The sequence below is a fragment of the Rhipicephalus microplus genome, unplaced genomic scaffold (assembly GCF_043290135.1).
Source record: "Rhipicephalus microplus isolate Deutch F79 unplaced genomic scaffold, USDA_Rmic scaffold_105, whole genome shotgun sequence".
In the NCBI taxonomy this organism is placed as follows: Eukaryota; Metazoa; Arthropoda; class Arachnida; order Ixodida; family Ixodidae; genus Rhipicephalus; species Rhipicephalus microplus.
Genome location: NW_027464677.1, coordinates 808,870 through 821,196, shown reverse-complemented (window position 1 = coordinate 821,196; position 12,327 = coordinate 808,870). Strand labels below are relative to the sequence as shown.

At 44.0% G+C, this 12,327-nt stretch overlaps 1 protein-coding gene across 3 annotated transcripts in view; it reads left to right on the top strand.

The window, feature by feature from the left end:
- Positions 1-12,327, top strand: part of LOC142790441 (roundabout homolog 1-like) — a 64,657-nt gene that overhangs the window by 40,642 nt on the left and 11,688 nt on the right. For 2 of the 3 annotated variants that reach the window (XM_075885259.1, XM_075885258.1), the window contains exons 10-20: positions 304-529; positions 1,737-1,852; positions 2,249-2,420; positions 4,334-4,498; positions 5,108-5,135; positions 5,302-5,466; positions 6,138-6,300; positions 9,041-9,131; positions 9,258-9,332; positions 9,898-10,094; positions 10,736-11,030. In XM_075885259.1, the coding sequence (XP_075741374.1) occupies positions 304-529; positions 1,737-1,852; positions 2,249-2,420; positions 4,334-4,498; positions 5,108-5,135; positions 5,302-5,466; positions 6,138-6,300; positions 9,041-9,131; positions 9,258-9,332; positions 9,898-10,094; positions 10,736-11,030 (1,693 nt within the window). Of the gene's footprint in view, positions 1-303; positions 530-1,736; positions 1,853-2,248; positions 2,421-4,333; positions 4,499-5,107; positions 5,136-5,301; positions 5,467-6,137; positions 6,301-9,040; positions 9,132-9,257; positions 9,333-9,897; positions 10,095-10,735; positions 11,093-12,327 lie in introns of all 3 variants that reach the window. The other variant, XR_012889523.1, reaches the window with a different exon arrangement.

Genomic DNA, 12,327 nt, shown 5'->3' with positions numbered 1-12,327 from the left:
TGGTTCAACATTTTGATGCAGATAATGAGTTGTATGCATATATTCCTATCGTATAAAGTGAACCAAACATTATGCTCCCATTACGCGTCCCTCGAAAAAAAGCTTTGCATTAGGTCCTTAGAAGTTCATCAGAAAGCAGGAAACCCTAAACACGACACGACTCGCGTAGATGGTACGAAGCGCAAGTTTTTTTTTTCAGCTACTTTGACTTCACATTGTTTCCGTACTGGCACCGTTACCAGCGCTGCTGAAAAATAGCTCTGTTTGCCCTAATGAGTTGCCATTTTTTTTTCTGTCGCACAGATCCAGGGAATGAGAGATTACGTGGAGGGCTTTTATATTCGGTTTCGAGACATGAGTGGAGGATCGCAAAAGTACAACATGGTGACCGTGCTAAACGGCGGAGCACTCTCATACGTACTCAACGACCTGAAGAAGTTCACGAAGTACGAGTTCTTTCTTGTGCCATTCTACAGAAGCGTTGAAGGCCCACCAAGTAACTCGAGGAGTGTTCAGACCATGGAAGATGGTATGTTTAAATTAGTTGTACCCACGGTATGTATGTATGTATGTATGTATGTATGTATGTATGTATGTATGTATGTATGTATGTATGTATGTATGTATGTATGTATGTATGAATGTATGTATGTATGTATGTATGTTTGTATATTTGTATGTATGTAGTATGTATGTACGTATGTATGTATGTACGTATGTATGTATGTATGTATGTATGTATGTACGTATGTATGTATGTATGTATGTATGTATGTATGTATGTATGTATGTATGTATGTATGTATGTATGTATGTATGTATGTATGTATGTATGTATGTATGTATGTATGTATGTATGTATGTATGTATGTATGTATGTATGTATGTATGTATGTATGTATGTATGTATGTATGTATGTATTTACGCACCCCGGTGTTCATTCGCACTTTTTTCCAGAGTTCGTAAAGCTTGTTCCGCTTATAAGCCATTTTTTTCTTTTCTTCTGTGGCCCCCTGCCAATTTGGCAGGGACCGGAACAGCCGGTATTGCCAGAAGGATAGTTTTCGAATAGAAGACGTCTTTCGTGACATTTTCGCTTGCGGAAGGTGGCATGCGCCAGGCAGTCGTGAAGAAGGCAGACTTCACTAATTTGTAACGTGTGCCACGAGTGTTTTGTGCACGTGTAACACTTCGTGAAGGGTTTTTCGCAAAGCGAGGTGCAAGATATTTGTCGTGGCCAGATAGTGCAGGCAACCATGATCAGTTGACACAAAGGGAAAATTGTGCTGATGACATTGCGCGTAGAAACGAACAGGAACAGTGACGTCTGACGGTACTGCTAAGAAACGGCTAAAGGGTGACATGATAAACTAAAGCCCACAATATGAAAATCGTGTGCCGGTACAGCGAAAAGCACCGGAACATGGCTTTATTTATATATTTATTTTAAACAGTTTATTCAGGTAGCTAACTAACTAATTATTGAAACAAATAATAGGGTCAGAGGAAGCCTTGAAGTATATGATAACACTGATTCTTCGGATAGTCTATTGCGCTGGCAAGTCGTATAAGGTACTTCCGAGAAGGCCGGGGGGGGGGGGGGCTCTTTCCTGTCTGCGATGTAACCGACTGTTCGTCCCAGGTACGCAGCCCTTAAAGAGGCAAACTGTTTGCTGCTCTTCTCGAAGAAATTTCAGCACACCGCGTGCTTACGTCACATCGTTTCTTTCCACAGTACCATCTGCGCCACCCGAAAGCGTGGAAGTGCAAGTTGTGAACGGCACCATGGCGACCATTTTCTGGTCTCCTCCACCGCCTCAGCACCGCAACGGAAGGCTGAGAGGATATTACGTAAGCACTTTTGTCGTGCGCTCTTGAACTTGATGCATGTTTCGACGCCTTCGTTTACGTCTAATACACTACGTATATTTTCACCGATTGCGCCGTTTCGTTACGTAATTAAGGATCATAATTTGTAGACGTTGTGAACACTCATGACGCGCAACTATATGAATTCAGGTGATGAGGTAAATGTTAATGCACGGTCAAGATCAATGCACGCAGGGCTTCAAATAAATTATGGGTTTAGTGTTATTCTTGTCGAAGAAGTGACAACTACGCGCTGCATTCGTTCTCAATTCTCGTAAACTAACGACTGCATGACGGGGTCAGGAAGAGCGAACATGATAAGAGACATGGGACTGCATGAGTTTTGGAAGGCTGAAAGAACGAATAATTTGCACGCAGGTGTACGTGGACGGCAACTCTTCCAATGTTCACTTCAATCAGAGCACGAACTCTACGACTAACAGCCTTACGCTAAACAACCTGAAGACGGGAGCTTCTTACGAAGCACGCGTCGTCGCCTTGACCACCATGGGTGGTGGACCAGCCAGCAGCGCCGTGCTGTTCAAGATGGGTGAGCTGCGGCATTTTACCGGCAGTTTTGTAAAAGTACCATGAATAATTAGTGGCATCGCTTTTTGTGCAGCCTGAATTTTATGAACGTAATGAGCGTCTTTTTATGCTAAGCAGGGGTTATTGCACCTAAATTGGGGTGCAGTCACGTGGTACCACACTGCACTAACACGCACTTCTATACCGTGGGCTCAGCGCTCAACAAGGTTACAGTCTAGAAGAGGTGAACATGCATGCCATAAGATAGACTCTACAAAAAGAACAGAAGTAAGAAGAAGTGTAACGCTGTGTTACTAATGTGCTACAAGGCCACGGTTTTAGAGGACCCCTGACACCTAATTTGGATACTCGAGATGATTGTGCTGTTGGATAGTCCTGCATGCGAGGCCACTTTTAGCCGATTATTAGTAGCGAGTGGAGTCTATAAAATAGTTGAAATTGGTTTTAAAGTAAGGGTGCATGATCATAGGATTATTAGGATTCAGTGGACATTTTTTTTGGGGGTGTGCCGTAGGCAGACGCCCCTCGTAATGTTGCTGAGGCCGAGCAAGTATGGTCGGCGTCAGAAAACATTTGCGGGGCGCGCAGTATTCCCGGCCGGCACATGGCGAAGGCTATTGTTCGTCACCCCTCACGCTCTGTTGTTAGCGGCTATCAAAGTAGTTTTGGCTACTAACGATAGGAGTATCTTTCATCACGATATCAATTATATAAACAGTCCCGGCTGGTTTTTTCAATCGCTGCCGCCATCAATTACTTATATGCATATGTATGTATATATAAACAGGGAAGGATGCCCTAGCCTCCTTTTCCTGCGAAGTGAACATCGCCTTTCCGGCCGAGCTTGTCTGCGCGCGCGCTTATCTCGCCAGTGAACAGGGGGGAGGGGGGCGCATATTGTCACCGTGCTATCGCGGCAACGATCAGCGTGCGCCTTGTGCCCCCACAGCAGGCGGGAGCTTCTACGGGCGGCGCTCTCAACACACACACACACACACACACACACACACACACACACACACACACACACACACACACACACACACACACACACACACACACACTACCTGGAGCGGCCGTGTTCTCTTACACCTGCGTTTGGTTGTGTTACGTGAGATCGTATCTTATCTAATTGAGTTGACTGCCAGCCTCACTTCGTATATCAACGCCGTCACTATGCAACGAGCCTTGTTGTGGTCATCTACTGTGTGGTCGCGCCACAGGAAACCTGGTTGCTTAGCAAGCGAATGTTTACTACAAATATTATTGCTCCTAAATATTCTAACCTTGCTTCGTAAAACATTCGAATGTGTTGCTATCGCATTCATTGCTTTGCCCTTTTGGCGAAACTGTGACTTTCTGTTTTCAGAAGGGGACACGCTCAAAGCACCTATACCGTTTCATTCTTCACCTCCCGCGGGTTCAGCTCAATGAAAACAGCGCGTTCGGCGTCACTAAAGATTGAGCACGCGTAGTCTGAGGTGCTGCCCCGCTGTGGGGCGCTAGTTTCTTATTATCAAAGCGGGCGTTTCGAACTGACGCAAATTATTTCTGAATTAAAAATGCTAACAATACTTATACGATGCAATTAGGATTTTATTTTGCCGTTGCCAGACGCAGATCTACAATTTTTTAAGAAAATGCTGCAAACCAAAACATTCGCTGCCAGGGGTCTTTTAAGTACAATTTACGAAATCCAGTTTGAATATGCCGTCACTACAAGCTTTTCACGTATCAAGAGGATGAGAGGGTGATGAAAATGGCAGGGAAGTTGCCGTGGAAAAAATGGTCCAGCATTATAACAGCGGCACAGCTATGTAATACATAACACTAGCACAAAAACGTAGCTGAGACAATTGTTTTGAATACATCCAGAGGTTCACGAGGCTGCGAATTCTGTTTTCTTCTTTACAGAAAGCCCAGCGGAATCGACATCGCTTTCTACACCTTTTCAAAACATCGTAACACAGTCATGGTTCATTGCACTCTTTGGATTCTTGCTGCTCGTGGCTGTCACAATTTTCGTCCTACTTTTGATACGAAAACGAAGACTGCAACATGCAAAATCACTCACTACAGGTAAGCACACAAGCATGAAAGATGGGTTTCTTTTACGTTTTTGTCAGTCTCGTGCCTTAGCGTGACTTCTTCTGTTTTGCTCGTGTAATTTTCTATAATTTCGTCGACTAAGTTTCCTGATATTGATTAGCCACTAGCCCTGCCAAGGTGGCTAAGGTACTCGGCTGCTGACCCTCAGGTCACGGGATCGAATCCCGTCGGCAGCAGCTGCATTTCCGATGGAGGCGGAAGTGTTGTAGGCCCGTGTGTTCAGATATGGGTGCACGTTGAAGAACCCCAGGTGATCGAATTTTCCGGAGCCCTCCACTACGGCGTCTCTCATAATCATATGTTGGTTTTGGGACGTTAAACCTTACATATCAATCAATGATATTGTTGAAAGCCCATGCACCCAACACCTAAACCTTGATATCAGAGAAAATAATGAATGAAGGCACGAATAAATAAATCAAGTATTCAATCAGTTAATTTAAATTGCTAGATATACCATATGTTTGCTATCAACTCCACACTTTACATTGTAAAAGAAGTCCCATACATACATTTTGTCTTCTAATACTGTCTATTTTCATTGTACAATTCCTTTTTTTTTCTTATTTTTTTTCCTAGTTCCTGTGCACAAGCAAGAAGACATCAGGTAAGCAATTCTGCTTACTAAGGTTTTGCGTTTGCGTTACTACTTTTTAATCATACTGTTTTACACTTGGCATGCCTGTTGCATGCTTAGAGAAAAATGTGTTGACAAACCAGACTAGTGAAAATAACGAACCAATGACTTCCTTGCTTCCCCACTAAACCCCCAGCAACTGCTTCAATTCCCTCAATGGCCGTCCTGGCCTCAGTCCTCACGAAGCCTTGTGGATTAACCATAGTGCCTGGAGAACCTCTGACCAATCCAAGGACCCCTTTTGCGAAACCAAGCTTCTTAACAAAATGAGCTGTGCTACGAATGATCTTAATTACTCTAGGTGAGTTGCTTCCCAGCATGTCAATATTATGCTTAAACTTAGCATGTAACCGTTATGATAACCTGCAAATATTGCTGTTTGCATAAGCAATGCTGTATAATATTATCCTTGGCATTCCCAGAGGATTTTTCAATGGAAATTGCATCGTTATCAGGAGGTGCTTCTCAGCTGATATTTTAGTCTGTGTGAGTGTAGAAAGAGTTTTTTAACGATTTAGAGTACGATGTGCTCTGCCATGAAAGAGTAAAAAGCCGTTCGTTGGCGTCGAACATCGCGATGCCGAAAGAAGCCCACGTATAATAACGAAAAGTGTTCAAAAAAAGCGGTTAAAAATGTTGAGTACTTGGTACTGTACAATGGGAGAGCATAGAGCCGTCCCGTGGGCCTCACAGCACCATTTTCCTTGCTTTCTGCACAGCAAAGTTGCTACCAATCAACCGTAAATCCAAAGTACAGGTGACGAAAAACGTTAAATTGTGCAAAGCTTTGGAGATGAATACACCATTTGAACATGTTAACGTGTCCCAGGAGGTAGTTGAATGGGCCAAAATAAATATGCGCCTCAACGGCCTGTCAACATAACGATATAAAATGGAAATACGTGAGTTTCACGATGCGCATTAGTGTTTTTACCGAGTGATAACATTGTTATTCATTTCTTTCATTTACAGTGTCTATGCACCTCTAAACTGTGGGATCAATGCGCCTGACTATGCAGAAGTAGATGCCCAAAGCATGACAACTTTCTACAAGAAAGACCTTCCCTCAATCCCAGAGCCCTATGCAACAACCACGTTGATAAACCCATCACTCCAGAAGAGCCTAAATGGTTCTGTAAGTGAAATGGTATTGTCGCACTATTTTAACGCAGAGGTGCGTTTATTCGAAGCATTTTCACCCGATGAAGTTATGACTACTGAAGGCAGCTTCGTAGAAAAATATTGTGACGGCTATGCGCTAGGGGTGCAAAGACAGGAAAAAGCAGAGCTGATAGCCGTATTCTCATTTTTTTTTCTCCTCCTGAGTCTCACATCACTCCTAACCTTCGCAGCCCTTTCCCATGTCCTTGCTATACTGCGATATTCATAACTATGCTACGCTTTACACTCTTGCCCAATTCCTTCCCTCCTCCTCTTCAATTTCCATTCACAGCCCCTGATTGATTGATTGATTTGTGGGGTTTAACGTCCCAAAACCACCATATGATTATGAGAGAAGCCGTAGTGGAGGGCTCCGGAAATTTTGACCACCTGGGGTTCTTTAACGTGCACCCAAATCTGAGCACACGGGCCTCGACATTCACAGCCCCTAGCTAAACTACACTATACATGCTATGTTATCTTTTTTTTCTTTTGCTCTTTCCTTTCTTCCAAAGTTTTTATTCCTTGCATTTTTTCTCATTCTCTCGCCAATGTAAAAGCAACCATAAAGGTTGCCGTAACTACTTGTAGTACTAGCGTGCTTGGGTGGCCGAGTTGTTTACCACGATTGCCTTTGAATAGTGAGCGTCCGTGTTGGACTGCCGCCTCACCAAAAATATTAATTTCACATTTGTCTCCTCCTTCATCTCCTCATCTCCATTTTTTTCCCTCTCCACCTCGACGAGCAAAGATTTCGCGTAACACTCACCGCCAACCTACCACCGACTCGTTGCCTGAGCCCTTCTCGTTTTACTTGGCTTTACTCTCTCTTACCCTTGCGGACTTAAACCTAGATCTCCCTCCTCCCCTCCTCTATCCGCCTCTCTTCTTCACTGCGCTCTTTCCTTCTACTGTTTTTGCTTTCCCTCGCACCTGCTGCACATAGTAGGGGGGGGGGGGGGCTCGCCCAGTTCCTGTGGCGCACATCCGCCTGAGTAGCTTTAAGCGAACGACACAGGGACCAAGCTCCAGCTTAAACAGCTCCGTCGCCAAAGACTTCAGGAGGATTGGATAATTGTCGCAAGACACGCATTGTAAATGGTTACTGAATCTTCTCAATAGACATGTGTATAGGCATCTATACAGCAGCGAAGGCTGTTATGAGATCGCAACAAGAGTCCCGTGCGCCGTTGTTGTCCGCCGCTGCCGCAGGGGCCCTTAACTACTGTCACACGAAATAAGAAAAAAAAAATGTTAGCAAATAAAGGCACCAAAGACACAACGGCATTCAAACCCGGGTAGCCTGCGTGCCAGTCCAGTATTCTACCGCTAAGTCATGACGACGCTTGAAATTTCGTCGCGAACTTTCCCTAGCAGACTTCCTGACGGGAGAGTGCCCCGCCGCGGTGGTCTAGTGGCTAAGGTACTCGTCTGCTGACCCGCAGGTCGCGGACTCGAATGCCGGCTGCGGCGGCTGCATTTTCGATGGAGGCGGAAATGTTGTAGGCCCGTGTGCTTAGATTTGGGTGCACGTTAAAGAACCCCAGGTGGTCAAAATTTCCGGAGTCCTCCACTACGGCGTCTCTCATAATCACATGGTGGCTTTGGGACGTTACACCCCACATATCAATCAATCAATCAATCAATCAATCCTGATGGGAGAGGGATCGCGTTAGTATAAGTAGTAAAGTGCTTCAGCACAAAGAAGCAAAGGGACAATTGGGCGCCTCACAATGCGAATTGCGTAACGAGTGGTCGGCCAATGCTTCAACCCATTACAAAAGCTTGTTCTTGTTCATTTATCAATTGTCACGCATACCCACTTCAGGTATAATTCTCTATAGTCATCAGCTCCTGCGTAAAAATTTACGCAAAATTCCTTGTAAGTGTATCGTGGATACCACGCTTCTCCCAAGAACGCCTAAGGATAGCGTAGTGAGTGCCTGCCTGCTACACGAAATTTAATAATATTGCGTAGGATACCCTGCGAATATGCCTGTAGCAGTTACCCAAGAAGTGTTTAGAAAAAGCTCTGAAAGGTCGCGCTCACAACTTTCGCTATGACTGTGCTGTGTGTTCTGCGTAGGCCTTGTGGTTTTTAATTTTTTTTTGAGACATCTCGTACGTGCGTTCTCAGTAACGCGGCAACACCTTTTCGTGTTGATTAATCTGTTAGCACATCGGCATTTCTTAATATTGGGAGAGCGCACTAACTGTGTAGTTAGATCAGTTGTTTCATCGAGACATTAGCGTTATGATCATACACATGATAAACTGTCAAAACGTGTCTTGTATATTGGTGGATTTTGAATACGAACTAAAAAAAACGCCTTAGCTACATACTTTCCACGAAGGTTTTATGTAGCGGCGGACAAAAAACGTTCGTCTGTAATGCAGTGGTATATATTCGAAAATCAGCAATCAAGCATGGAAAGCAAGTTCTAGGTCATAAGATATAGCACTAACAGCGCTTCGCTAAATAGTATACCTTGACAAATCCACCCGTTTTAGTGTGGCGTCTGCGTCTGTTGACTAGTTGAAACTCGGCGATTATAACGCATGTTTTTTTTTTCAACTTTTTGCGAAATGTTTTATTGAATAATTTTATGCACCACCACTGATCGAAATATGTCTTCTACATATCGATTGTTGTTCGAATTTTCACAATTCCAATAGAATCAATAGTCCTTATTTCTTTTTTTTCTCCATCTCAGGCTAAGGATGCTCGCAGTGGTAGCTCAGCTGAGGAAGGAAGCCGGAAATCTGAAAAGGGCTTTGACTTGGAGCTCACGCGCGCGAGTGAAGGTGGGCATTGGTGTTTCTTTTCTTTTCAGCTGGCTCATGATGCCAAATTATTACTTAAAACAGCTTAACCATTATGATGCTTTTTTGCAGTAAAATTAACCCTTAGTGCTTTGATAATTTTTGCAGATGGTATTACAGATAGGCTGCTAGATTCTGACAAGCTTGCCAGTCCAGCAAGTGACTCGGGAAGCTACACAACAGGTAATGGTTTTGTTCACAGTATATCGGAGTTGATTTCAACTGTGTACAGCATATATATCTGACCACAAGAACAACTATTTCTAATGAAAATAATATGCCAGCCATGTAAACAATGAGAGGTATCATGTGGCTGTTTAACGTGAGTGGTTATAGAGGCAATACATTTTGGTGCTTTCCGTACAACTTTGAAATTCTGACACTTACTCTTATTACAATAAAATTTTTACTTGGGAAATGTTCCGAGTGCATAACGCATTTCCGTTGAGCAATTTTTGTTTTATGCTCAACTTCTTACTGTTCTTTATTTTGATGAGCGTTCAGAGCTTCGACCATTTTTATTGTAAATATTTCTAACGGTTATAACAGTGCTTTTGATCTAATTGGTCATTATTTGTACTGCTAATAGCTCAGAACACCCTGAGAAGCCGTATGACGCATACACACAATGGGGATTAGTATTTAGTATTCATATGGGGCTTAGTATTTAGAAGCACAATCACTGCGGCCAAAGACTGCGCTAGAACAGAAGTGTACCTTCAACGCCATGGTATCGCTGTCGTTTCAGATGAGTATGGAATGCCTATCAAAAAGTGCCGCCAAAAATTTTCTCGGGGAGGGTCTTCGTCCAAGGTACCAATGATGAATTGGTCCGAACTTATTCCTCCACCGCCTGAGCAACCACCCAGTGAGGCTGGGTCTCCAACAGGTACTCCAGCCTGCCTTAGAGGAACGCCACCTCGCAATGCGCAGCTCAAGCAGAAGGTGAGCACTGTTAGAATGCGTGCATTAAGTACAACGCATGCAGTGGAAGCTCTACATTTGGAGTGGTAACCAACTGGCATTCGATAAGCATTTATTGCAACACCAAAATGATAATTAGAAATACTTTGTATTCCCAGCATAGTTTTGTTTTTAAATATTGATTATCAGTATATGTGACCTAGGGATGTACCTCGTATCTGTTAAGGTGTGTCTTTTTTAAAGGAAGCACCAGTGTATGTTATTTCATACCTCAATCTTGTTAAACAACTTCTCTGTTTACGGTTTTTTTCTTAAGGGCAGTTTAGTTAGACGGGCCTTTTGATTGAGCTACCAATAAAATGAGCATATGAACAATGCCTCAAAGGCTTTGGGGAGAGGGTTTCGCTTGAGTGGTATCTGTGTGTATTGCATGACTGTGCATATGCATATTGAGTATATATCCAACCAATGCATGAAATAGACATGAAAACTAAGCCCTGTTTTAGCCTAGGTAGGCTGCTAAAAATAAATGAACGCTCACGTTTGCCTGTACACTACAGCATCTGCCATGTCCTTCAGCTTCTGAACGAAAAGCATGGGTCTATTTATTCGTCGCCTATTTTGCTTCCATCTCTCGCAGTACAACAAACTTTTTTTTTCAGTTTCAAATAAACGGAGCACAACCGACGTCCAACATGAGGGGAGCACACGGTCAGCCTCGAGTACAAACGCACTCCCCAAGGAGCATCATGAACCAATCCAGCAACAGCCTAGGAAGCTCCTATGGCGACTCCTATCAAAACGTCCCGCCATTCTTTCCCAAGGGGCAAAGGCCCCTTCTCAAACCGCTGCTGCCCCAGCAGTCACAGCAGCAGCCAAATCAGCAGCAGCAGCAGCAGCTGTTCAGCAACCCTTTCATAGACAGGGGAGTGCAGTCCTCGCTGCCATCACTCATCAGTGAGCCCCGTTATTCGATCTCTGTCACAGACCCAACAGGATATCGGTTCGGCGCCGCCCAGGTTGAGTACAAGCATCGACGTCTGTTGAAAGTGTGTCGTAGCACAGTGCGTGCTTTTTCGTGTACCTAAACGATCGAAAAAGTTGCGTCCCTTACACAAAATGAACTTAGAATGTACGAGCGATAACTTTAAAACAAAAAGAAACTTGAAGCGAACTCTTCTACCGAACCCGTTGCATCAACTAGTGCTGAAGATGTTTTGAACCACTTCTTCAAGTAATCATGAAATGATGCTGGTGTCGGAGTTTATTAACCCGCAAGTCGATCGCCGCGAAACTTTGTCGAATACGTTGAAATTGTGTGGAGCCGCACTGATTTGTCACACGCTTTATGTGCTCTCTGATCGCGTACAGACACGTTCGGTGGTAGCTGCACAGGGGTGGGTAGCACGGGAGAAAAGAAATTTAGTCAGAACATGTCACGACCTTGAGCACTGTAATGAGTGCTGTCGCTTTTTTTTTTTCGTAGAGGTTCCTGTGCGTGAGTGTGGCTATAGCTTTGTATATTAGCAGACTATCAGGCGTCGTGCCGGCAATTCGGGGAATTCCGTGGCAAGGAGCACATCAGATCTAACCACCTCTCTCGATTCTCTCGCATATTGGTCAAACGTATGATGTATTTTGTTCGTAGTGAAAAAAAAAAACAGTAGGTGCTGCCAACTCCGAAAGCAGTTAGCCCAGGCCGTTGTATAAAAAAACTGGTGCCCGAAAAAATAGCACCCTCGCGCAACGCTGGTAAGCTCTCTTTGCCACACATGAGTGCGAAATTTGGTCGAGATGTTCATAGCGGTGTATGCTATCCTCTACAGGATGTGTTTTTCCACCGAGCACAATTGCTGGTTCATGACGCTCTCATAAATGCAGCTGATACATCGCAGAGAGTTAGGAAAGGCGGTTAAATGTAGACTTTAAACGTCAAGAAAGCGTGGACATGAAATAAGAAACGAGAGTGTTCGCCCAACTAAGATCTGTTTTTTAACACGAAAGTGTTTAATGCCGGGGTTCAACACGGCTCCGCTGACGTCCATCGCGGAAGTGATGTTGAAAAATCTATAATAAGAGCTTGCAAAGCAAAAGTCAGGAGGTAAAGATACGTCGCGCGGAATCGAAGCAGCAACTTCTCGATCCTCAGCGTGCATTACTACGCTACAAAACGTACAATGTCTGGAGGGCTAGCGGCAAGGCATTTGTATACACCAGACACCATTTGGCAGTTCTCAGAGCTTTGAAACTTTAG